The sequence below is a fragment of the Lipomyces chichibuensis genome, assembly GCF_038497645.1.
Source record: "Lipomyces chichibuensis strain CBS 12929 unplaced genomic scaffold V1513scaffold_17, whole genome shotgun sequence".
NCBI classification, from domain to species: Eukaryota; Fungi; Ascomycota; class Lipomycetes; order Lipomycetales; family Lipomycetaceae; genus Lipomyces; species Lipomyces chichibuensis.
This window is the reverse complement of record NW_027117469.1, coordinates 90,814-116,219: the sequence shown is the minus strand read 5'-3', so window position 1 is coordinate 116,219 and position 25,406 is coordinate 90,814. Positions and strand designations below refer to the sequence as shown.

Sequence of the window (25,406 nt, the reverse complement as noted above, 5' to 3'; positions counted from 1 at the left end):
TGTATTTATATTCAACTTGCGTGCGTCCAGTGGATCTTGGTACGATATAGTACCTTCCCGTGTGTAAATCAGTCGATCGGTTTGCCAGTATGTGGACGAGTGGATGTGCAGAATTGATTATGGACCTAATTTGAGCTTCACTAATTTCAAAAGTTATGATTTGCCGGACAATCTCCTAACTTAATACTTTGTTACAGTTTGTAAGTCTGACGTCGCTAGATCTTGTCTATTGCATAAGAAAAGTCTTACATGGTCTACAGCCTTACCTAGATAGCTATACAAAACGGTCCACCCGAAACCATTCGTCATACAATGGTCGCTCGGAGGGAAAAGACAGTACATAGGGGTGGCAATAAAGCAACTTGGCTATCATTGGAAAGGTTGCAGGAGAGCGGGACAGGCGTACAGACCCCCCATGCGCTGATCTTGAGGATTATGTAGGTCGAGTGGCATTCCTCCTGACGACCAGGTTTTCTCGCAATCAAGTTTCTGCATGTTGGACCGCAACACCGATTGTCCAGCCCACGACTCTGTCGATATGGCCAACCCTAGCTGTATGATTTCCAAGATGTGGTTGTATGCGGACAATTCAACAGACTTGAGGAATTTCAGTCAAAATGTACTTTGTGACATGAGGGAGCGGAAAGTGACAAAGACCTTCATTCACGTCACTGTATTCATTAACCTCGTATATGCAAGAAGGTCACTTTCAGGTCGAACACCATCATTGAGACAAAATGAACTATATCTCCATTAGTTATTAATTGGTGGCCTACAATCCTAAAATCTTTAAACGTCTGCCCGGTGTTTAAAGCTATTATCCATTGCGTTAGTAGTATCCCTGAGGGGACAAGACAAACGAAATAGCGGATACCCCGCTGAGAGCGCTCTGCCACGAATTAGATGCGCAAATTCGTAATGAGTGATGACCGAATCGTTTGAAGGAACAATGTGCGGTCAATTAAAACAACCCTAATATAAGCACTCGTCTTCGCGATAAAAGAGTTTAGTTATGCAGGTCGGCTATCCATCAGTGAGTTGAGGGTCTAGTACTTGCACTGACGCGATGTGTTCGCACGTTTTATATATTGACCATACACCAATTCCAAACTGTTCGAAAGGAAACAACCAGCCCTCGGCAGGTTACCTTCACACATATCTTTCGTAGTCAATTCTCTTGCTGTGATCCTGTTTTTGTTCTTCTGTTTTGGGTCAATTTCCGCAAAAGGGACACCGAAGAATTGTCAACTGTAAAGGGGTTGTCGCGCCGAGGGCTGTGTTTGTTTACTTCTTTACTATTGTTCTCAGGAGCTCAGATTTGTCGCCAATATGAGGTAAGGGGAGATGCTCGATTCGAGTTTTTAGTTCATTTACCTATTCAACTAGTGAAATTTGACATACTGACATGTTACTCAGTTACACCCCTTCGCGGGAAAGCTCAAGTACGATCTCGCCTTCTCGAGAAAGCTCGAGTTCGATCAAAGGTATATTCTAACAGGCATTTCCCAATTTATTTGCTAATTTTCCGTCAACTCCATAGTCGTCGCACGTTTTCGCCCTCAAAATGCTACTGAATTGCAGCAAGGCGGTTTACCTATCGTGTCCTTTGTAGGCGCCGATACCTGCACCTTAGAAGTGAGTCATGTTGATAGGGTCGGTAATTGTGCCGTGCCAGAATATTAACTTGAGGACAGACGAAGGATTTCGGGGGAAATTTCACTTTCGATCAAGTGTTTTCTATGGAGAGCAAGCAGAGTGATGTTTTCAACTTCAGTATAAAGTCCACGGTTGATGGTGCGTTTGATTAAGGAGTTGTTTCAGCATGAGTGATGCTAACTGTTTCAGACATTCTGAATGGCTATAATGGAACCGTCTTCGCATATGGTCAAACAGGTGCCGGCAAGTCTTACACTATGATGGTAGCCACTCCCTATGGTATTAAACAGTCTGAAATCAGATCTGACGTAATATAGGGCCCCAGCATCGAAGGAGCTCAGCGGGGTATAATTCCTCGGATTGTCGAGCAGATATTTGCATCAATAATGCAGAGTCCCGCGGAAATTGAATACACTGTGCGAGTGAGCTATATGGAGATTTATATGGAGCGGATCAAAGATTTATTGCAACGTAAGGATAGTGTTCAAAAAACGGCTTAAATGCTAATATGTGGCTGTAGCAACCAACGACAATCTGCCCATCCACGAGGAGAAGTCAAAAGGCGTATATGTTAAAGGTCTTAGTGAGATATACGTGGCGAGCGTGGATGAAGTGTATGAAGTAATGCGCCAGGGCGCCGCTGCTAGGGCTGTTGCTTCTACAAGTATGTATTCCTGTCACATTCACTTCATATATCGTTAGCCTGTTCTAATATTGAACTATTCAAGACATGAACCAAGAATCTTCACGCTCACACTCAATTTTCGCCCTGGTTGTCTCCCAGAAGAATGTCGAAACTGGCAGCTCAAAATCCGGTCAATTGTTCCTCGTCGATTTGGCTGGTTCCGAAAAGGTTGGCAAGACTGGAGCATCTGGGCTTGTCCTCGAAGAAGCAAAGAAAATCAACAAGTCTCTGTCAGCGCTCGGTATGGTAATTAACGCCCTAACAGACGGAAAATCGACCCACGTTCCGTACCGCGATTCGAAGCTCACTCGAATTTTGCAGGAGTCTCTTGGTGGTAATTCGCGGACGACATTGATTGTGAATTGCTCTCCTTCCAGCTATAACGATCAAGAAACAATCTCGACGTTGCGATTTGGCGTGCGAGCGAAGAATATCAAGAACAAGCCTAAGATTAATGCTGAGTTATCACCTGCGGAACTCAAATTACAACTTAAGAAGATACAGTCACAGAATTCCGCATACGCACAATATATAGCTACGTTGGAGAAGGAGGTCGTGCAATGGCGCGGAGGTGAACAGGTTCCCAAGGACAAATGGGCTGTGTTGGGCCCGTCGGCGGCACCACGAACTTTGTCAGAGACGCCAAGTACGCCTCGGCCATTGTCTACATCAGATTTGCTATTGAGGAGCGCTACTCCCAAGCCTGTGTTTGACGCTGATGAGCGTGAGGAGTTTTTGAAACGGGAGAATGACTTGCAAGATAGATTAACGGATCGAGAGACCGTGATATCGGGCTTAGAACGACTGATCTCTGAGCTTAAGGAAGAAAGTAAGGCATTGGAAATGCGTGAAGCTGATGTAGTTGGCCACGACGAAAAACTTCAAGTGGAAATTGCTGAGTTGAAGAATGGTATTGAGAAGCTGCAACTCGAAGCTAAAGACACTGCTATCACAGTGGATGGTTTGAAGGAGCTTAATGCCGAGACGACTGCTGAGCTGGATGCGGTGCGTAAGCTGCTACATGATGCCACTACGCTGGCCCAGGAGAAGAGTGTCAAACTGGAGGAGCGCATAAGACGGAAGAACGATAAAATTAGGGAGATGACGAGTGGGTTCGAGTATTTTGCCCTCAGCAACGGTCTAGAAGTAGCCTATGACGAAGACGAAATTACAGCTCTCGAGACCGAGTCGATTTCAAAGACCGGAACTGAAAGATATAAACAGATAGATTGGATAGGCACGGCCATCTCGACCTTGGATAAGTCTCAAGGTGAGGCTATAGGTGGATTAGACGCGTCACAGATTACAGCATTAAAAGTGTATCTGATGGAAGCTCGTGAGTTTATCTCGCGGACAGAACAAGTATTGGATAACCGACTTGAGGAAGTGGAAGCACACATAGCCAGAGGCGATGAGATCGAAGCGCTGTTACAAAGCCTGAAAATGGAGGTGGCCAGACTTGCGGAGACCAAGGAGGGTGAAGGGGCTAAGATTGATGATTATATCAAGACCCAGCAGTCTCTACTTGATGTTCTGTTGTCCGACGCAAAGCGAGATCTCAGCCTGGCCCTGGCAGATAACAAGAGGTTGCGCCAGATTATCATTACGGAGGCGGCTTCGACAACATCATCAACTGCATCATCATTAATCTCATCCACATCTTCAGTGTCGTCTACATTTACTAGACCCGTTGAGGGATTGTCTGACTCACCAGTAACAGCTACATTCACAGGCCCCAGTACCCCAGTCGTCTCCATGACATCTTCTTCTGCGCCCACCTCTCCGACGAAGGACCGGCATGGCAAGACGGTGAAACAGCAACTAGCCGACTTCGAAGCTATTAAAAAGTCGCTTATGCGTGATCTCCAAAATCGCTGCGAGCGCGTCGTCGAACTCGAGATTTCTCTAGATGAAATGCGCGAACAGTACAAATCTGTCCTGAAGACCGCCAACGCAAGCAAATCTCAGCAAAAACGCATGGCATTTTTAGAACGGAATCTGGAACAATTAACGCAGGTCCAGCGTGCGCTGGTTGACCAGAATGCGCAGTTGAAGCGAGAACTAGCGATTAATGAGCGCAAACTACATGTGCGAGATGAGCGGATTGAGGGCTTGGAAATGCTGTTACAGGACGCGCAGGAGCGACTTGCGATGGAGGCTCAAGGTTTTGAAACTCGATTAGGTTCTCTTCGGGAACGGTTAGAAGACGTCAAGGCATTTAGAAAACAGGCCGAGGGCAAGAGGTCGCCTGGATCTAACAACATCACGTCGTTGCAAGGAAGTCAGCGCATTGTTAAGCCATTGCGCGGTGGCGGTGGGAACATGATTCCTGTCGTATCAGGTGGAAGTAGTCCGTTAGGAACATACTTCAAGTCAACCGATTCCGAGAACAGAAACGATTCTCATACCTCGCCGACGGGAAGTCAAAGACGGAACTGGTTTGGTAGGACGTAGTGTTTTCTAAAATGAACTCTCACATACCGGTGTATACATGGCGTTTGATTTGTTTTGGTCGCATATTACGGTCAGCTACGCGGACATGATTATTTACTATTACGCTTTTGCTCTTTCGCTACGATATATGCATGATAGATTGGAGTTTGAGTCAATCATCCGGAAAATACATGCATATGTAGAATATATTGTTTAATGGCTACTGCTCGGGATGATTAGTTCATTGATTTTGCTAGTATATATTGCGCAACAACATCTAATATTGAGAGCTTATCAACAAATAATCGTGTTCGGGTCATCGGGCCCGCCTGTGTAATATATCAACTTAATTACTAAATTATAGATCTATACATTGACAAACAAAAGTTGAACTACATAACAACCCATAGCATTATTTCTCCTAAAAGCTAATTATACACAACGGCATACTCGGGTTAATGACCCGATTAGCCGGGTTTGCCCGAACATACAATACAAAAAAAGAAGACGATCCTGATCTCAAAAAAAATTATGTAACTAGTCCATTAAACATACCCGACCACAACAAAGCAATGTTTTGATATTGATAGTAGTATATTAGTTTGCCTCCACAGTCTGTTTCTCGTCACCGGCATTAAGCCAATCGCTTTGGAAAAGAGCGTCCATGGCTTTAATTTCAATTACGCCGAACGGATTCTTCTGGTCCACTTCGATGGCGTCTTTAGTCGCAAGGACGAGTGTCTCGAAGAACAACTTGACTGCTTGCCGGCGTGTAGAGTCGACTGTTAAAGACTGGAAATCAATAGTATTTTTTTCAGAAAGTTCTTGCTGGAGGATAACGGCGGTCTCTTTGGTATGCCGGGAAATATCGCTGACAACCTGTGTGGCCTGGACTTCGTTGTCGAGCTCGTCTTCAACGAGTTCAGCGTCGTCTGAGGTTACCACTCTGCTGGTCTCGTTGTCTTTACTCGATAGTGGTCCTTCAAACGGGAGATCAAGAAGCACTTGCTCTTCGTCGTTTGGTCCGACGTATTCGTCAATAGGGGCCTGATATCGTTCTTCATCAAGGTGCATGATGACTTCGTCATCCTCATGGAATGTAGGCGACATGAGCATCTTCTTCGCGGCCACGTCATCAAGTTCACCTTCTGGACCTTCAGCCGAAGCCTTTCGCTTCCGAGCGTTAACTTCTTCACGGAGCGATCCTGGAGAGAGAATCTTGCTGAGAGACTCATGCATGTATGATGGCTTAAAGATCATGTCAAATATGCCGGTAGTTTCATACATGTTAAACATAGTGACGCTTTCCCGGGCAAATGGCAGCATGGCGTAATTTTTGATAATGCCTGTCCGGTTGTTCTGCATATCCTTAATAAAAGCACCCTTAAGCTCAGTAACGGTGTCGATTTTGAGTTTCCGCCCGATCGGTGCCCGTGTCCTCTTAGCAGGTTCGTCGGCCTCAATCTCCGCCGAGGTCCGGGTAGCTCTGTTCAAATCAACATCCCGCATTGGAGTTAATGGTTCGTCGTCTTGTCTAAGACCAGGCATTTCTAGGAGCTCCATATCATCAACGAGTTGCATACTCTTCTGCGCCTCAACGTCATCCGAGGTCACCTCATGACCAGCCACCTCATCACGCATTGACTCGATTCCATAATCCTCAATCATATCAGATTTCATCTGTGCGTCTCGACCAATTTCAATACTTTCGTCCGGCAAATATTCGTCGATGGGCGCCATGTACCGCTCTTCGTCGCCTGCCATTGGCACGTCAGCGGAAGTCTCCCCTTCCAAGAACTCGCCCGTGTCAAGAACCAGCTCGTCATCTCCCATATTGGCGAGTTCATCATCCATATCAGTGCCACGGGCAAGTTCGATAGAGTCTTGGAGTTCGGGAAGCGTGATGTCCTTGACATTCGACGTGTGCGCTCCTGTTACAGTAGCTTGTGTGGCTGGGGCATCGAGGTTCAGATTGAAGCCAAGAGCTATGGAAGGATCGGGAAGAAGCAAATCGAGTTCGGTGATGGTGTTGGGAAGAGTGAGTTGCTGAGGATTTGCGGCAACGGGGCCAGTCGCCAAATCGACGTTGCCTTTACTGAAAGTCTACCAAAACAAAAGTCAGTAGCGCAACAATACATGGCATCGTCCCAGACACGTACCATTCTAAGCTTCAGCAATGCTTCATTACAATCGTCCAGTAAATATTTCGCCTTTCGACTATAAATCCTGACAACGCCGAGCAAAAGCTGGCCAGACAGTCGGAGTGCCATAGGAGCCACATCATCGCCGACGATCGCACCGACAGATTTCTCAATGCTGGTCTGTAGAAATTGGGCTTTTGATAATTTGCGTTCAAGGTTCGCCGCAAGCCATACTCGAGCGAGTGGTCCCTGTAGATATCAGTTAGCTCTTTCATTTGAGTTGCGTTGAGGTTGTGAGGTCTTTACTTACTTTCTTTGACAAAAGCGACTCTGAGTAAAACATCACGAAGGATATCTGGCTTCAATGCCGCTATTCAACATAAAGCGCTATATGTCCTAAACCTAAATAATACTATTACACAATAAATTAGATGAAATTTGTAAAGGCTGAAGGCGATATGGAGAAAATTGTACTGAGGTGTTTTGAGGCCTGGAATGTAAACAAGGGTGGCTGGCATGCCGACTCGCAATGTGCAATGAAGCGCGTTGGTGCAATGTCAACGTCTTCGTGGCTACGCCGGAAATGTTCACAATTTACGCGTTTAGGGCATAAACACTCACCGAGTGCTGCAACCGAATCGTGGTCTGCCCTTACCCGATCGAAGTTGGTTTGGGGTTTGGGGTGGGTTTCGGCGCATTTGTGCGTTGTAGTGGAACCCTATATTATCGTAAGGCTTTGCGAGGCGCTTGATCTATTTACAAACCGTATTCATTCCATTTATCATAAATCACCTTGCTCTTACGACTGCAAACTGTCAATAGCAATAGATACGATAATATGTTTAAATTTTAGAACCAATCATGGTAATCAGCCCCGAAAGGTTATATCCGCGCAACCGGCTAGCTGATTTGATTGGTAAAATCTCACCACAGCCTTTCCAGCACGTCAAATCTCATTCGCTCAAGATATACGCCTGATATTTTACTTGTCTAGCGACGCATTTCATCCTGAGTGTCATATGACCTATCAATCGCACCCTACACTTGAGCGTTAGAATTCAGGTTGTTCACGACATTCCCGGACCAACACTTACCATGAGCAATTTGACTACCCACGTGTCCGGGGTCAGAGTAACGCCAATCTTTGCCATCTCATCTTGTTCGACCTCAAAATTGCTCGTGCAGTCCACCATGCTTCCGACAGTAGGATCGGAATCCAAGGACGCAAGGAATTTTCTGGCGCCGAGATCATTTCCCACTTGAGCGAATTGAAACGAAATTGCACCAGGACCAAATCTGGTTTGAGAGACTTGCTGCTTGGCTAATTTGACAACGTCAAACACGGTGCGAGCGTCCTCGCCGGCGGGCTGACCATCCGTGATTGTGATGATCATAACAGGCTTCTTCATGTTTCCAGATCTCGCTGGGTCGATGACTAGAGGATCAAGAACTTTTGACTTGAGACTAGTACCAAGCGGTGTGAGTCCTGCAAACTTGATTTGTGAGATGAGGCTGGCGGCGGCGGCTTCACTATTTATACCGTTGCCCTGTATTGCGTTGTTCATAAATCGGACCTCAATACCATCCTTATCAAATAATGCGGCCGCAGAAGCTACGCGAGAAAGAATCAACTTCAGGTCTTCGATACGGTCACCATTTTCTTCAAACGCCATCGAACCCGAGTCGTCGACATATAGGACAATGTCGTAGAGTGCCAAGCGGAGGAGATCAACAGCAATTTCAAAGGGAAGATGCCACTGTTGGGAAATGGTGTGGATCTGGCCGGATATGCTCGAGGCTAGAGCTTCTACTGACCCGGGAGGATAGAATGCCTGGAGACCGTTTTCCTGTACAGCTCGTTGGAGAAAGGCGAGGAAATTTCCATTTTGACTGACGGACTGGCCGCCATTGCCACCGTATTGCGCTTGTTGCTGGCCATATTGTCCCTGCATTTGGCCATATTGTCCGCCGTATTGTTGTGGTTGCCCATACTGATTCTGGCCGTACGACGGCTGACCATACTGATTCTGGCCATACGACTGTTGACCATACCGTCCCTGTCCCTGTCCCTGTCCCTGTCCCTGGCCTTGTCCATATTGGCTCTGTTGTCCGTACTGTCCCTGGCCCTGTCCATATTGGCTCTGTTGTCCATACTGGCCGGGCTGACCTTGATTGCTCTGACCAGACTGGCTGTACTGGCTCTGCTGACCATAACCGACGGGCTTGTTCCCGTACGGAGCAGCTTGTGATTGCGGCACCGGATACTGGTTTCCATACTGGGACTGCTGTTGACCGTATCCGCCTGTAGTCGGCTTGTTGGCGGGATTGTATGGTGTCGGACCGGTAGAATATCCGCCGTAGACACCTCCGGGCGCAGCACCGCCAGGGTTGAGGTACCCGGTTGCGGTCTGAGCGGCAGCGAGCTTACTTGCCAGACCCATTAATTTAAAGAATTCGAACGGACGAGTTGATCGAGACCAGTGAGTAAGACAGCAAGAGGGGATATACAAACAGTCTTATAAAGGCGGCAGAGGGAAATGGCTGTTGAGAACCAAGTTCTATGAGGGGTCAGTGAGGAGATGACAAAAAAAAGCAATTGACCCACATGCGATTGCAGGCAAAAAACCTTGGCGAAAGTCACAGCTACTTCGCGTCTGTTAACTTCCCAATGAGTGGCTAATAAGAAATGTATCGTGTATGCAAAATCTATGTAATATTTACGTCCAATCATGCGAAAATATGGCTGATCTGATTAACTGTTGAAGTATAGTTGCTGACAGGCAATTGGGGCAGTGTCTTTTAATGCCACGTCATTTATCGCAGCGGGGCGCAGAAGGGGGGCTGAGTTGATGACGCGTTGTCACCTGACCACGCGTTGTGTGTGACAGCACTCGACTCGATTGTGCTGCCCGGAACGCGTCTTGAGGCGGTCAGCAATAGCTTCTTTCTCAAAAAATCTCCCTGCGGCAATGTGCAGTGGATTTGGCCAGCCTATTACTTGCTTGCGAGTATGAGAACAGTACTTTAATTTTGAGGCGCAATAGAAGACTCAGCCGCCACAGGCACAGCCCCGTGCGGCGCGGTCGATGATGTCATCGCTGATATATTATTACGGGTCCCGTGTCAAATTGCATCAGGCACCATAAGCATTTAGCTCGCCCCTTCCGCCGCACCGCCCCCGGCATCTTTCTCGAATAAAATTGCAACCACTAAATCACTTTTCCATGGGTCTAGCTAGCAAACTCCAAGCATCTGGAGGCGCGGGTGGATATCCGCCACCTGCTGGATCGACTCCATATCCCGCTCCTCCTTCACTTCCCACCGCAAACCGACCCGGAAGCATTCCTGCTCAGACTCAGACACCTTATGGCCAGCCGGCACAGCCGGCACAGCAGGCACAGCAATCATACGGCGGTTATCCCCCTCAACAGAATAGTGTTGGTAAGCCGGTAGCTGGATCGCATTATCCAGGAATGCAGCAACAGTATGGACAGAATCAATATGGCCAACAGCCGTACGGCCAGAATCAATATGGACAGCAATCTTACGGCCAACAAGCTTATGGTCAACAGCATGGAGCATACCCTCCTCAGGGCCAATACCCTGCCCCGAACTACAACAGCCGCCCTCAGCAAAGTGGGTACGGTCCTCCACCTGCGGCTCCGGGCGGTCTTAACGCAAACTACCTCTCCGTGCTTCAGAAAGCTGTCCAGGAAAATGGATTACAGTCGTTTTATCCTCCAAATTCCCTTGAAGCTATTGCGAGCAGGATTACCGGCCAGATCCAGCAGATCGCCCAATTATGGCGTCTCCCGATGGAAATCGCTGTCGATCTTGTCCGTTTAGCTTTGTACGATATCGTCCTTTACATTGACGATTCCGGATCAATGGCATTTGAAGAGAACGGCGAGCGTATCGATGATCTCAAGTTGATTCTCTCCCGTGTCGCATATGCGGCGGCGTTATTCGACAATGACGGCATCGAGGTCCGTTTCATGAATAGCAGGATCCAGGGTAACGGAATCAACAGCGAGGCTGCAGCGTCTGATCTCGTCTCGCAAGTCAGATTCTCGGGCCTGACACCGCTTGGGTCCGGCTTGCTAAGCAAAGTCCTCGATCCGCTTGTTCTCGGGCCGGCGCGTAGCGGAGGCATGAAAAAGCCAATTTTGGTGATTGCGATCACGGACGGTCAGCCTGCTGGTGAAGACTCACGCACTGTATTCGATGTTATCAAACGCGCAAAGAGATCGCTTGCGTCGTCCAGATATGGACCTGGCGCCGTGGCCTTCCAGTTTGCCCAGGTCGGAAGTGACTTGAAGGCCCGTCAGTTTTTGGCTGCGCTCGACACCGACCGTGAAGTCGGCAGCATGGTTGGTATGTATCTTTGTTGCCAATAATCGATCATAGTACGGGGACTAGGCTGACTGGTATAATAGATTGCACGAGTAATTTCGAGGTCGAGCAGGATGAAATGGCGCGTTTGGGTGTTACACTGACTCCAGAAATGTGGCTCGTCAAGCTGCTTATGGGTGCAATCGATAGTTCTTACGATACTCAGGACGAAAAAAAGATAGCATAGTATGATTGTAGATTAGACAGTGCCGGCTACTACTGGCTGCAACAATGTTGTACACAGTTTTGTTATTGTGCCAAATAGTTGATAAATACAAATAATTATTCGTCCTCATCATCAGTCTCCACTTTCTTCCTCTTGCCGACTTTTAACTTGGATTGCTTCCTGTCATCCTTTTTCTTTGTCTTCTGCTCCATATCTTTCCGTTCCTGAGCACCTTTCTTCCACAAGGCCTCCCGTTTGGCGATAAAGTCCGGATCATCCGCTGACTTTCCGATTAACGACTCGAGAAGCTTAATTTCTCTCCCCCAAACCGCGTCATCGTTATTATTCGGAGTTTCTAATATCATAGGTAACCCCTCTACATGAGGCGTATTCATGAGCTGCCCTTTCCATTAACTTCCCCGTTCACGAATAAAAAAAAATATTCTCCTTTGACTTACGATGCGAAAAGACTCGAGCCCGAGAAAGCCTAGGCCGATATTTTGGTGCAGATCACGGTTACTCCCCAACGGAGCTTTCGAATCATTTAAATGAATCGCGGACAAATATTTCAGACCGATAATTTTGTCAAACTCTGACCACATTTTGTCGTATAATTCCTGCGTTCGAATATCGTATCCAGCAGCCTAATTACTATCAGTCCCTGGAAACATTTTGTGAAGCAGAATGAATGGATGAGGACGTACAAAAGTATGGCACGTATCAATGCACACTCCGACTCGCGATTTATTTTCAACCAGGGCGATCACATCCGCTATATCCTCCCACGTAGATCCGATCAAGTTTCCATGGCCAGCCATATTCTCGAGCACGATCTTGACGAAATTCGTAGCTTTTATCGCCGCGTTGATGTTTGCTGCGAGACGCTTTATTGCATCATGCTTACTTAGTCCGAGCGTTGATCCAGGACTGCCAGGTCTTGCGTTAGGCACAGCCGGGATGGAAAAGTAGAAAACAAAACACATACTGGAAATTATAGTGGCCGATGCCGAGTTGCTCGCACCTCTGCAATTCGTCTAAGAACGCAGAATACGCTTGCTCATTCTTCGCATTATCGAGATTGGCGAGATTAATCAAGTATGATCCGTGAGGCAATACATGTCTAAAAGTTGATAAGAAGTTATTCATATTTCTTATCTCTCGGGATTGAGGACATACTTTCTGGCATTGTATTTGTGTTCTTTGAGTAATTCGCCGAAGTGGTCTATTTCTTCAGGTTTGATAGGCGGGGAAGTCCACCGTCGTTGCTGTTTCACGAATAACCCGAATGCGTTCCCTCTGCTGACAGTCAGTCATATCAAAATGCAACAAAGGTATATTATCGCACCCTATTCTATTACTGTTCGTAATGGAATTGTGAACCCCTATCATAACCCATTAGTTCTTAAAAACCCCTCGACTACACCGTTCGATCAGCCAACCTTTCGCGCTGCTAACGTGCGCACCGATAAACATCTTCAATCCCTCGACCCTGGAAAACATCTCCGCTTCAGCGCCCTTGCTCTTTTCTTGGTCTTCTTCTTCGTGCTCGTCCTCAGTCTTGACAGTTGATCCAGGTTGGTCGGCTTCTGGAGACACCGAAACAGTAGCAGTCTTCTTTGACACTTTACGACGTGGTCTCATTTCGTAATATCAAATAATACTCGTTTGTGCTGAAGATAATGTACGCGGCGTTTGTGCAAAGGACCATGTTTTAATGCACGTTTGATGGTAACGCGTTGGATGCAGTGAATAAAGTTTTCATTTCGAGGCAACGCGTCTATGCTGCAAGAACAATATGACCACCTAGATATACCTACTATTTTCAAAATCTACGGCCATTGCATATATCGTTATTGTATAATAAACATTTATTGTAGTTTCTGATTTTGAAAATGACGGACGCAAGGGACCTAGAAATCGACGACCTCATCAACAATCTCGACAAAGAATATTACTCCGCCCATCCCATAGCCAACTCTGCTTACCTCACGACCCAAAAATCTCGAGATCTCAAAAGCCTCGTACGACTATGGATCTCAGAGCGCACATGTCCGGACATATTACCCTACGCGCATGAACTCCTCGACACGATGCTCGACCGTGTGCGCGAACAGGTTGAAGTTATTGAGATGAACACCACCTCTGGGGACGCGTCCGGAAGCGCGAAGTTGAAGTTATTGTTTGTTGAGACAGAAATTGAGCGCGTCAAATTTCTAGTACGAGGATATTTACGGGCGCGAATACTTAAGGTTGGTCTTTTTTGTCCTTTGGGTTGGTGGCCAGGAGTTATTGATCGTTGTGAGTAGATTGACAAGTATTATATGCACATATTGAATAACCCCGACACGCAAACCAGATTGTCACAGTCGGAGCTACGCTACACGAAGCGGTATGACCGTCCCTTGTTCTTTCCTCGCAATTGACACACGAATCACTGACAAAAAAAACCCACAGCCGCGGGAATCATCTAAAAAGATATTACGACCTTCGTTTCCTCTCATCACTCCCACCGTCGCTTCAACGGCTGGACGACACGACTGGCGGATTACAAATGGTCGATGCGCCGGATTTGGACGAAGTAGTCTTCATTCGAGTCTTACACGATGTACCGAGCGAAGTAGACCTCGGAAATGAAGATAAGATCGAGCTGAGAAAAGGGAATATATATGTATTGCCGTATAAAGTTATACGGCGGTATGTAGATAATGGAGATGTGCAGTTAGTATAGATCACAGTAAATGCACAATCTGTAAAATGATTGTAAAATACTGAAATTATATTATCTCACTGCTCACCAGCACACAAACCAGGAAAATGACAAACAAGGCATTAAATAACTGAACGTACGCATACAAACACTAAATCCACAAAAAGAACCGCACAAAATATGACAAAATTCATTTTTCATGTTACTATCACTGTCTCTCGGCAACAAAATCATCAGAACATAAATCACCAATTTATCTGATCAAACCTGTCATCTTCCTCTTTCTGTGCATTGATATACTGCAACGTACGCTCGAAATGTTTCCGTGGCGAATCATTGGTCGACTGATCAATCGTATTCGATAAATTCGACATAATAAGCGATATTAACCCGTTCACGTACTTCACCGTGACGACCTCGCATCCCCGGTCAAAGTAGTACACATACCGGTTCAATATCTCCACAAATAACTCAATTGAAACAGCAGAATCCATGCATGCATCCGCAACGCGTAACGCGCGCTGCAAGCATTCCAGTACGCGCTTGCCGTCTCTGTACAACGGCGTTTTGCCCTCTTCCTCACCACGAACAGCGATTTCAACAGCCCACCATAAATGACTCGCAAAGTACACGGCCCGACACTGGTCTGGCTTCTTGAGCAGTTTCGATCCAAACAGCGCGTTCTTGGTGATCAAAGTCTCATAGTTTTCCTTTGTAAAATTTCGAGTACCGTGAAGTGCCCCCGCAATAACGCACAAGGCTTGGAATTGAGCCCGCGAGTCCGTGAGAGCTTCCTCGAAGACAAGATATGCCTGCGCAAAGAACTCATACGCGACCTCCTCCGACTCGACCTGGTCCGCAATCTGTCCGCAGAAAATGTACAGACGTAAGCACGTATCCGGCGAAGCGCCTGACGAGTACATGTCTGTAATCAACTGATGCGCGAACTTGAACACCGCGACGATCTTCTGCGCGTACGCGTTGTCGACAAATCGCTTGCCCCAGAAAGTCTGCACGAGCTTGACGGACGATGTTACCAACGCCGGGAACGTGAATTTTATGCGATCGCCGCCTTCACCAAGGGCTTTCTTGGCAAGCTGCAGCATGCGGAACTGAACATCGGGAACATCTGACTGAATGAGATGGACAATCCGGGCGAGCCAACCCTGTTCCTCGACTGTCTCGTCGGTTTCCGTGTCCTTCCGCTTAGCGGCACCAGCGGCGCCGTTTGCGGCCTGTGAAGCAACGGAAGCCACGGCAGTATTGCTGAACGGAACGGCCGGCTGCTGGCCCTCCTTAATAATAACGCGTAGAAGCTCAGCCACGCCTTCGACGTCTTCGGGAGTCTCAATCTTTGTGTAGTTCTTGAGAATCGAATGCGCAACAGCGGCAGCGATCGATCGGCGCGTCGCATACGACTGTGCATGCAAAAGGCGGAGATAGTTTGGAATGGCGAGGACGTTGAGGAGGGATTTATACGATGAAATTGGCGCGAGTAGAAGAGCAAGAATGTTGTTCTTGGCGGGCGGTGAGTGTAGATCCGCATTATCTTTGAATTCTTCCACTTTCTCGAGAGTGAAACCCATGATCTGGTCAATATAGTCGAGATCGGCTGGATAGCAGTTGAGGCACAGATTCGTGAGAGAAACGAGAAGTGCAGTGACGTCACCAATTGGGAGGTCCGGACGAGCTTTGATTAATAGCTGAATCTGCTCAAAGAAGACTTCGAATAATCTAATCTCTTCCAACAAGTTAGGCTCTTCAACTACCGGCGCTGGGGCCGTCGCCGTCTCCTCCTCTTCAGTGTGCCCGTTCGTTGGGGCGTCACCGTTTGTTTCATTTGACTCGTCGTGGACACCATTCTCCTGGTCCTCGGCAACAGCAGCGCTGGCATCTTCCCAGTCACCATTAAGGGCAGGTGGAGGTGGTGCGACTGGCTCTGTTTCTTCGATAGTATGGTCCTTAAACAACCCATATTCTTCGGCGACACCATCTCTGAATCTGATACGTTTCACCGCGGCAGCAAGCTTCTTCATGGCAGCTTCTTCTCGTGCCTTCCGAACCTCAGGTTCCTGTCCTTCGGCTTCTCGGTTGGCAAAGGCAGCTAGACGATCGATCATTGAGATAACGATATTCTTAACGTTCACACCGGGATTCAGCTTGCCGGTAACAGACAGGAAAAGATCAAGGGTCTGTAAATGGAAGTCGTCGGGAAAAACTTGGGTTATAACTTCCAGCAGGTATTCCTGGGCCAGGATATCGCGGCACTGCACGACCTGCTCCAAAATTGCGGGCAAAATTGTCTATGGTTTATTAGCATAAGTGTGCCATAGATATATTGTCGACTTACTGTCTTGTATATTTCGGCATCAACACCATCAAGTTGACTAACACGAACAAGGTTGCTGCCTATGAGAATCTGTAGCTCCTGACGTTCTTTCATACGCTTCTCGCGCTCACGACTATGACCCTGGTGCTGAAGGCGAACCCATAGTTTATTCATCTCGATAAAATTGGTGATGACAAAGTGGATGGAATCGGTCACGTTTCCTTCTGGGCCGTCGCTGTCGCCAACAGGCAGACAATCTCTTGACTGGCCGGAGAGGTAATAGCGGAGGAAGAGGCCGCGGATGGGATGCTGGACGCCACGACACATTTCCATCATATCTTTCAAGATTTCCTTGACGGGTGCATCGGGTACTGACATGTACACTGTTCCCACAGTGACCATGAGATAGAGCCGAGGAAGAATGTTACCTGGCGAAGGTTAGTGTGCCAAAAAAACATAATGCAATCCAATACTCTATCATTGTCAGTGCGCTCAACAATAGGTACGCACTACGACGAGTAATCGTCTGATAGGAGACGGATAAACAGTAGATAGCTAACGTACCGGCATACTGGACCAGTTCGTAGAGGTCAGCAAGATGATTATTTGGATGGTTCTCCTTGAGGTAGACAGACAGGTTGCGCATGGAGTCGAAGACCGCCATATAAAGCTCGTAGTACTGCTTCGGGCCGAGGGAGCTCGTTCTGAGTTCGGATAGCATGGAAGAGGCATGCTTGAGGGCGTCCATGAGCTTGCCCTTGGACTCGAGGTTCTTGAGCATGAGGTGGGACTGCTGGCGAACGACGCTGAGAGCGTCCTCGAGCAGACGAGCCTGCTCCTCCTTCGAGGGAGAAGGGATGGGCGTGGACATGGCGAATTGGAGGCGGTGAATAGTTCACAGGCGTAGAGCAAATGAATTCCGCTTGTCTAGGGAATAATACATAGGTACAGCACGAGATGAATCTGCCCGGCTAGCGGTCTGTCAGTAGAGTTGTCAGATATGTAAATATCTGTAGACACGAACAAAATATCAAGCCTAGCCTGATAAAGAAATCTATTCAGCCTCAGCTGAAACAACTTCCTATTCTAAAGAATTTAGTCAAAGACGCTAACTCTATTTAGACTCGCGTAAGATGTCTTGTTATTTCATTATTGGGCGAGTTAACAACGCCACTGTGGCCGCGTAACCACGTCGATTGATAACAGGTCACGTGCCAAAACCTGAGATACCTGCTTTATCTGGAAGCCGCCTCAGTACTCGTGTATACGAAAGAGGCAAGATTCCAAGACGCGATGAGCCTAAATTGCCACGCACTTAGCCCTAATCCCCTCTCGGGGCCCCGGGGAGGGGAAGTTTGTATGACTCTGACTTTTGAAGGCGAGGCAAAAGTTCTTCGCCATCGATTAGTTTTTCTTTCTCCACTTACCGTTAGCTGGAACAACCATCCATCTTACCACTATATCGCGCACCATGCTCCGCACATTCGCTCCCTCGGCACGTACAGCTGCCGCCAGGGCAACCCGAAATATAAGGCCAAATGCCTCTCGTGCAAAATCAACTACAAGCGCCGCCTTCAGTCGACAGACTCGGAGGACTCAGCATTCCGCTGCTGCGTATGTTGACTTTTTCTTGTCGATCTTCACTTGCCACACACAAACGGAATTATTGTACTAATTCAGGAAAACAGCACAAAGATAAGTCCAGCAACTTACACTGACTCGAATATCCAACCAAAATTGGAGCAATTGTCGCCGCTAAAGGCCACTCCGTCCCATCTGGATGATTCGTGAGTTATCCGTTCGTCCCTACGTGCTCTAGTAGCAAACTAACAAGCACTTATGTAACAGCTTCGTCGGCTTGTCTGGAGGTGACATCTTCCGCGAGATGATGTTGAGACATGGTGTTGAGCACATTTGTGAGTAATTTGCAACATTTCTAAATTGAACTGAAATTAATAACTATCCTAGTCGGGTACCCGGGTGGTGCTATCTTGCCTGTTTTCGATGCCATTTACAACTCGCCTCACTTCACTTTTATTCTGCCCCGCCATGAGCAGGGTGCCGGTCATATGGCTGAAGGGTACGCTCGGGCATCCGGAAAGCCTGGCGTTGTCCTCGTTACCTCTGGTCCTGGTGCAACCAACGTCATCACTCCTCTCCAAGATGCGCTGTCAGATGGCACTCCTTTGGTTGTGTTTACTGGCCAAGTCGCGACGTCTTCCATCGGCACCGACTCTTTCCAGGAGGCTGATGTCATTGGTATTTCTCGATCCTGCACCAAGTGGAACGTCATGGTTAAGAACGTCGCTGAGCTTCCCCGAAGAATTAACGAGGCGTTTGAGATTGCGACCTCAGGGAGACCCGGCCCCGTCCTAGTCGATCTGCCCAAGGATGTTACTGCTGGCATTCTCCGTACCCCTATCCCGACCATGAACTCTCTACCAGCTCAGGGTCTGTCCATCTCCAGCCTCGCATCGTCCATCGAGATCACTGACAAATCTCTTCGACATGCCGCGAAGCTTATTAATATGGCTAAGAATCCCGTGATCTATGCCGGTCAAGGTGTACTTGGCTCCGAGGATGGTCCCTATCGACTTCGTGAACTGGCTGAGAAAGCGTGCATTCCCGTCACCACCACGCTCCAGGCCCTTGGTGCGTTCGATGAGCTAAACGAGAAATCCCTTCACATGCTCGGTATGCATGGCAGCGCCTATGCCAATCTCGCAATGCAGGAGGCTGACCTCATCATTGCTCTTGGAGCGCGATTTGATGACCGTGTCACTGGCTCTTTGGCTAAATTCGCTCCTGAAGCGCGACGTGCTGAGAGAGAAGGTCGCGGTGGTATTATCCACTTTGATATATCTCCGAAGAATATCAACAAGGTTGTCAACGTCACCGAGGCCGTCGAGGGCGACGTCACGGAGATGTTGGCCAGTTTGATGCCCATGGTCAATCAAGTCGATGCCCGCCCGGAATGGTTCTCCAAAATCAAGGATTGGAAAGCGCGATTCCCATTCGACTTCGAGCGTGAGACACCCGGTGGTCTCATCAAGCCTCAGACAGTCATTGCCGAGATCTCGCGATTGACCGAGCAGTATAAGGACAAGACCATCATCACCACTGGTGTCGGCCAGCACCAGATGTGGGCGGCCCAGCACTTCCGATGGAGATTCCCGCGCACGATGGTCACTTCGGGCGGTCTCGGCACTATGGGCTTCGGTTTACCAGCCGCCATTGGCGCGAAGGTCGCAAAGCCTGATCATGTCGTGATCGACATTGACGGCGATGCCTCTTTTAACATGACTCTGACCGAAATGTCCACCGCCGCGCAGTTCAACATTGGAGTTAAGGCTGTTGTTTTAAATAACGAGGAGCAGGGTATGGTCACTCAATGGCAATCTTTATTCTACGAAGATCGATACGCGCACACGCATCAGAAGAACCCCGACTTCGTCAAGGTCGCCGAGGCCATGGGTATCAAGGCTATCAGGGCAAGCAAGCCAGACGAGTTGGAGAGTAAGCTGCAGGAGATGTTGGACTACGACGGTCCTGTCCTCTTGGAAGTTATCGTCGACAAGAAGGTTCCCGTGTTGCCTATGGTACCTGCCGGAAAGGGATTACATGAGTTTTTGGTGTACGACGCCGAAAAAGAGCAGGAGCGCAAAGCGCTACGGAAACAGCGAACCGGACTGTAAGGCCGCGGAAATTTGGTTTGCATTCCTTTAGTTGCGGAACCGCCTAGATATTTACAGAGCTTAGAGTGATGAAGCGCACTAAATTCAAGTAAAAGTCTTATTTGTTTGATTTCGATTTGGTTTTCCATGTGTTTTTGAAAAGCTCTTACTACGTGTCATGATTCTTCCTTGGGAGCCTATGGTCCTTGTATTGTGAATTGTGCCCAGAAATGCGAGTGCTCAAAAAGCGGATTGGTAAGGGTACATCAGGTCAATGGAGTTACGAAAAGTGTGTTTGATTAATTACGTTGGTTTGTTTTATGTACGCATTGTCAAGGAAATGTATAGGGACGTAGACATCGTTATAGTTCTCTCGTAAGGTTCATATCCGTCTAACTTGTATTAAACGGCCATCAAACTCCGGATTTTGAACATTGCGAACATAAATGCCGAGATCTGGTGGGTTCGATCCTGCATGCCACCTGGCAAGACCAGATGGCAAGGAGACAAGTCTCAAGCGCACAGCTACCCGCCCCGAAAAGCGAATAGCTGTGCTCGCATGTGTATAGATCTCCTTACGAGAATCTATACGAAAATCTACCTAAAGGAACATCCATTTGGACAAGGGCGTAGGGAAATCCTCCGGGAACAAACAAAAACCAGGGTTTTAGTTATTGGTCTCAATGTGAGCAATCAACGTTATTTTACAAAGCCAGGATCTCAACCGTGACAACCACGTGATTTCGCGTTTGGGTATATGTGAAGAAATGGTGCATTTAGTGCGGAAATATGAACGCGTGTGCTTCGGTTATGGGTATTTTAAGTGTCTCGTACCACCCTCGGAAGCCGTCATTCAGTTTGTTTACTTTCACTACGCGACATGTCCACCACTGCCGGCAGCTAGCAATATCTTCCGACCTCTACCGCTCCCTCCAATCTACTCAAGATGCAAATTCCAGATGTGCAATCCCCTCGTACTGCGTCGTGTCGGCCTGTGACAATAGCAGGCGTTACCGCGCCAGCTAGTAAGAGCGAGCTTCTCCGCCGACGCTCAGCATCCATCGACTCACTCTCGACGCTGACAAAACCATTCAAATCACCGGGTGGGGTTGCACAAAGTGTCCGCGAACTACCACTTCGTAAACGAAGAAAAGTGAATTACAGGGAAGATAGCGTCGTTGATAAAACGGAAGATTCAGCATACATCGATGACCCCAGTCGTACGCCACTAGGTCCGAAATGCATAAATAAGTTCCCAGTGTTTAAACCGAACAATCCCCAAGAGGTTTTCAGACAGAAATTCGTGGTGCCAAAGAAAGATAAGCGTGATATTATCGATCGGCCGCCTCCGGCTCTTGGAATGCTGCGGCGGGCAAACTTTGTTGCGAGACCGTTACATGATCCCTCTGGGGAATTTGCCATTGTGCTGTATGATCCAACGGTCGATGATCCCGATATGCCTCCAGTGATTGAACCTGCGGAGTTGGAGCTCCCCAAAACGGTTTCGCGGACGCACAAGAGTCTAGCGGAAATGCTAGGAATAACCAAGAAAGATCAAGAACGACCTAAGGTTCCTGTTGTCATCGACCCAAGACTTGCTAAAGTGCTTCGACCACATCAGGTAGAGGGCGTCAAGTTTTTGTATAGGTGCACTACTGGGTTGGTTAACCCCCAAGCCAATGGTTGTATCATGGCGGACGAGATGGGTTTAGGCAAGACTGTAAGCATATATTTTGACGACGTACATGAAGTCTACTAATGGGCTTAGTTACAATGTATCACTCTTATGTGGACCTTGCTTCGACAATCTCGTGAAGCTGGAAAGCCGACAATTGAAAAATGCATTATTGCGTGCCCATCCAGTTTAGTCAAGAACTGGGCCAATGAGCTGGTAAAATGGCTCGGTAAAGACGCTCTCAATCCGTTTGCGGTTGACGGCAAGGCATCAAAATCAGAACTTACCCGCCAGCTCCGTCAGTGGGCAATCGCAGAAGGACGACAGGCTGCAGTCCGTCCAGTTTTGATTGTTTCATACGAGACACTCCGCATGAACGTCTCGGAGCTCAAAAACACTAAAATTGGACTGATGCTATGCGACGAGGGACACCGCTTGAAAAATAACGAATCACTCACTTTCACTGCGCTTGACTCTCTGAATGTGCAGCGACGTGTCATACTGTCGGGTACTCCAATCCAAAACGATCTATCGGAGTACTTTGCGCTGCTCAATTTCGCGAACCCTGGCCTTCTCGGTACTCGTGCGGAATTCCGAAAGAATTATGAAATATCAATTCTTCGAGGAAGAGATGCAGACGCTACAGACAAAGATCGTGAGCAAGGTGACCAAAAACTCGGTGAATTAGCTGGTCTCGTGAACTGCTTCATTATCCGTCGAACGAACGATATCTTGTCAAAATATCTTCCCGTGAAATATGAGCACGTTGTATTCTGCAAATTATCGCCGTTCCAAGAGGCATTGTACAACCATTTCATTACGTCTCCTGATATCAAGAAACTACTTCGAGGTGCTGATTCGCAGCCTTTGAAAGCGATTGGACTATTGAAGAAGTTGTGCAATCATCCGGATCTACTAAATCTGCCGGAAGATATTGAGGGAAGCGAGAAGTATTTTCCGGCAGATTATGTGCCGAAGGAATCTCGTGCTAGTCGGGATCGAGAAATTAATACTCTGCTGTCGGGAAAGATGCAAATTTTGGAAAGGTACGTCAGGGAATGTGGTAGGGATATTGAGGAGATTGCTGACAGAATTAGAATGCTGGCACGGATTCGAAGAGATACGAATGACAAAATTGTGCTGATCAGCAATTATACGCAGACTTTAGACATCATCGAAAAATTCTGTCGCAGTCAGAGATATGGAACCCTCAGACTCGATGGTACAATGAACGTGAACAAGCGGCAGAAACTTGTAGACAGGTTTAACGATCCTGAAGGAGACGAATTTGTATTCCTGTTGAGTAGCAAAGCTGGTGGTTGCGGTATCAATCTCATCGGTGCAAATCGCTTGGTATTGTTTGATCCTGATTGGAATCCAGCTGCAGATCAACAGGCTTTAGCCCGTGTATGGCGGGACGGACAGAAGAAAGATTGCTTTGTGTATCGGTTTATTGCATCAGGCACGATTGAGGAGAAGATTTTCCAGCGACAATCTCACAAACAGTCTCTTTCATCTTGCGTCGTCGACGAAGCTCAGGACGTCGTGCGTCACTTCTCGCGTGACAATTTGAGACAACTGTTTTCGTTCGCGCCAGATGCGTTGTCGGACACACATAACACGTTTAAATGCAAGCGATGCAAACCTGATGGTAGACAGTTTGTTAAAGCTCCGGCGATGTTGTACGGTGACACTAGTACGTGGAACCATTTTACGGCCGACTCTATGAAGGATATTCAGGATCTATTATTGCGTCAGGAAGTGGGGAAAGGAAATGTTTCGTACACTTTTCAGTACATATCGCATTAGCGATTACGAATTTGCAAATGAGAGATTGCAAATGATACACATTCCCTCGACGCATTATTGCTATAGCATATTTGCCGGATCAAAGATAGAACACTAGAAATGGATACAATATTTTAAGATCGAAACGAAGTCATTTATTCATTACAAATTGAAGCCAAACCAGGCCGTATCATCATCCAGTCTTTATAAGCCGACGAAGTCTTTCATCCCTTTTTCGTACACGCAAAAATCATAACCAACCAGCTATTTATCCATCTAGATTACAAGTCGGCATCGTCCTCGTCTGGAAGTGGCATGGCCGCGGCTTGCTCCATTTCGGCCTGGTACTTATTCATCAACGCGTCGTCAACTTCGACCTCAGGAGGAGCAAGGGCGGGCGAGGCGACGAACTCCAGGGCGGGATTACCGACCAATTTTCTAGCCAGCCACAAGAACGGCTTTTCAAAGTTGTAGTTAGACTTGGCGGAAATATCATAGTACTGGAGATTTTTCTTTCTGTGGAAGGTGATTGTCTTGGCCTTGACCTTGCGCTCCTTGACATCGACCTTGTTGCCGCAAAGAACAATGGGGATGTTCTCGCAGACACGGACGAGATCACCTAGAATCGCATTAGTCACGAAACACTTCGCTAAAGTTATGATCAATCCACAATTGCTTACGATGCCAGTTAGGAACATTCTTGTAAGTGATACGGGAAGTGACATCAAACATAATGATACCGCACTGTCCGTTAATGTAGTAGCCGTCACGGAGACCGCCAAACTTCTCCTGGCCAGCAGTATCCCAGACTACATACGGTTATTAGAAATGAGAATTAAAATGCCATGTATAATAATCAGTAATCATACCATCAAACTTAATTTCGCCGTAGTTTGTGTAGAAAGAAAGTGGATGAACCTCAACACCAAGAGTGGCATTGTACTTCTTCTCGAATTCACCTATAAACAATAGGTTTAGCATGACAATGCGCCACCACAATTCGGCAACAAAGTGTAACAAAAGGTCGCATACCAGTCAAGTGACGCTTAACGAAGGTGGTCTAGAAATTTGGTTAGCTAATTCTTCCACTCGCCACATTAGCAGTCGCCCTCGACACGGATCTGCATTGCGGTAAAGAAATAAAAAAATAAACAAACCTTGCCAGTACCACCATCACCAACAAGAACGAGCTTGAAAGTAGGAATCTGCTGTTCAGCCATTTTATATCTGTAATTTCAATAACAGTGTTAGCTCACGGTAATATTCCTGCGAAAGGTGGAAGATCAATTGCAGTGCCTGCAGAGGCCTCCTTGCGTGGACCTTGCCAAACTCTCAAAAATCGCAGAGCTGCAATCATTTCGCCATTTTTGTCTTAAATCCAAATAATGCTCCCAACCACAAATAATTTCAATAAATCCTCCAAGGAACTAAAATTACTCACATTGCGTACCAATATAGATCTGTAGGCGCTAAGATCAACTGTAGATAAGAGAGGCTTTGATGCAAAAAGATTGCAACAGACAAGAAAAAACATCAAGAGCTCAACATGAGCTTGTGCTTATGGCATACTCAGCTTATTGTTCGCACATTTGTGGCATCAAAGTTTTCTCTTGGAGCATTTACGTCACGTTAAAAGAGAAGGAATTAGGGCTTCGCAACTGGTGCAAACGAGAACTACGTCATAAGCAGGGGCTCGTGAAGAATAACTAACGAAACTTTTATCCTTCGCGGCTGCCATGCGATCCTGTACGAAATAATTT

General features: G+C 47.3%; 10 protein-coding genes across 10 annotated transcripts; 5 read left to right on the top strand and 5 right to left on the bottom strand.

Annotated features, from left to right (window-relative positions):
* The first annotated feature begins 1,108 nt into the window (after positions 1-1,108).
* Positions 1,109-5,138, top strand: V1513DRAFT_445367 (P-loop containing nucleoside triphosphate hydrolase protein). Its single transcript, XM_066898096.1, has 8 exons — positions 1,109-1,334; positions 1,387-1,484; positions 1,541-1,635; positions 1,695-1,794; positions 1,846-1,919; positions 1,974-2,127; positions 2,177-2,320; positions 2,385-5,138. The coding sequence occupies exons 2-8, from the start codon at positions 1,406-1,408 to the stop codon at positions 4,793-4,795; spliced, it is 3,057 nt and encodes a 1,018-aa protein (XP_066753364.1). The 5' UTR covers positions 1,109-1,334; positions 1,387-1,405; the 3' UTR covers positions 4,796-5,138.
* V1513DRAFT_445363 (Rec8 like protein-domain-containing protein) lies at positions 5,027-7,404 on the bottom strand. Its single transcript, XM_066898095.1, has 3 exons — positions 7,226-7,404; positions 6,934-7,164; positions 5,027-6,877 (listed from the first exon to the last, which is right to left on the bottom strand). Exons 1-3 carry the CDS (start codon positions 7,256-7,258, stop codon positions 5,372-5,374), a joined length of 1,770 nt encoding a protein of 589 aa, XP_066753363.1. The 5' UTR covers positions 7,259-7,404; the 3' UTR covers positions 5,027-5,371.
* Positions 7,405-7,905: 501 nt separating this feature from the next.
* V1513DRAFT_379875 (uncharacterized protein) lies at positions 7,906-9,356 on the bottom strand (the record flags this gene model as incomplete). The annotated part of the gene is made up of 2 exons (XM_066895026.1): positions 7,906-7,953; positions 8,010-9,356. The coding sequence occupies 2 exons, from the start codon at positions 9,354-9,356 to the stop codon at positions 7,906-7,908; spliced, it is 1,395 nt and encodes a 464-aa protein (XP_066753362.1).
* Positions 9,357-10,111: 755 nt separating this feature from the next.
* V1513DRAFT_415211 (uncharacterized protein) lies at positions 10,112-11,602 on the top strand. The gene is made up of 2 exons (XM_066895809.1): positions 10,112-11,289; positions 11,352-11,602. The coding sequence occupies exons 1-2, from the start codon at positions 10,140-10,142 to the stop codon at positions 11,492-11,494; spliced, it is 1,293 nt and encodes a 430-aa protein (XP_066753361.1). The 5' UTR covers positions 10,112-10,139; the 3' UTR covers positions 11,495-11,602.
* Positions 11,494-13,187, bottom strand: V1513DRAFT_445358 (xylose isomerase-like protein). The gene is made up of 7 exons (XM_066898094.1): positions 12,913-13,187; positions 12,819-12,855; positions 12,650-12,769; positions 12,459-12,593; positions 12,178-12,400; positions 11,932-12,117; positions 11,494-11,871 (listed from the first exon to the last, which is right to left on the bottom strand). The coding sequence occupies exons 1-7, from the start codon at positions 13,112-13,114 to the stop codon at positions 11,590-11,592; spliced, it is 1,185 nt and encodes a 394-aa protein (XP_066753360.1). The 5' UTR covers positions 13,115-13,187; the 3' UTR covers positions 11,494-11,589.
* Positions 13,188-13,255: 68 nt separating this feature from the next.
* Positions 13,256-14,301, top strand: V1513DRAFT_415204 (uncharacterized protein). The gene is made up of 3 exons (XM_066895808.1): positions 13,256-13,722; positions 13,780-13,862; positions 13,928-14,301. The coding sequence occupies exons 1-3, from the start codon at positions 13,366-13,368 to the stop codon at positions 14,199-14,201; spliced, it is 714 nt and encodes a 237-aa protein (XP_066753359.1). The 5' UTR covers positions 13,256-13,365; the 3' UTR covers positions 14,202-14,301.
* V1513DRAFT_485047 (vacuolar protein sorting-associated protein 35) lies at positions 14,130-17,453 on the bottom strand. Its single transcript, XM_066900461.1, has 3 exons — positions 17,074-17,453; positions 16,531-16,937; positions 14,130-16,483 (listed from the first exon to the last, which is right to left on the bottom strand). The coding sequence occupies exons 1-3, from the start codon at positions 17,378-17,380 to the stop codon at positions 14,426-14,428; spliced, it is 2,772 nt and encodes a 923-aa protein (XP_066753358.1). The 5' UTR covers positions 17,381-17,453; the 3' UTR covers positions 14,130-14,425.
* A 405-nt stretch (positions 17,454-17,858) lies between these two features.
* Positions 17,859-20,556, top strand: V1513DRAFT_445349 (thiamine diphosphate-binding protein). Its single transcript, XM_066898093.1, has 4 exons — positions 17,859-18,123; positions 18,198-18,296; positions 18,358-18,425; positions 18,478-20,556. The coding sequence occupies exons 1-4, from the start codon at positions 17,981-17,983 to the stop codon at positions 20,202-20,204; spliced, it is 2,037 nt and encodes a 678-aa protein (XP_066753357.1). The 5' UTR covers positions 17,859-17,980; the 3' UTR covers positions 20,205-20,556.
* Positions 20,557-21,016: 460 nt separating this feature from the next.
* Positions 21,017-23,935, top strand: V1513DRAFT_74246 (P-loop containing nucleoside triphosphate hydrolase protein). The gene is made up of 3 exons (XM_066900596.1): positions 21,017-21,903; positions 21,952-22,904; positions 22,956-23,935. Exons 1-3 carry the CDS (start codon positions 21,130-21,132, stop codon positions 23,665-23,667), a joined length of 2,439 nt encoding a protein of 812 aa, XP_066753356.1. The 5' UTR covers positions 21,017-21,129; the 3' UTR covers positions 23,668-23,935.
* V1513DRAFT_400287 (ras family-domain-containing protein) lies at positions 23,621-25,147 on the bottom strand. Its single transcript, XM_066895481.1, has 6 exons — positions 25,088-25,147; positions 24,804-24,873; positions 24,679-24,706; positions 24,516-24,605; positions 24,327-24,455; positions 23,621-24,265 (listed from the first exon to the last, which is right to left on the bottom strand). The coding sequence occupies exons 2-6, from the start codon at positions 24,864-24,866 to the stop codon at positions 23,928-23,930; spliced, it is 648 nt and encodes a 215-aa protein (XP_066753355.1). The 5' UTR covers positions 24,867-24,873; positions 25,088-25,147; the 3' UTR covers positions 23,621-23,927.
* Between the last annotated feature and the right edge of the window lie 259 nt (positions 25,148-25,406).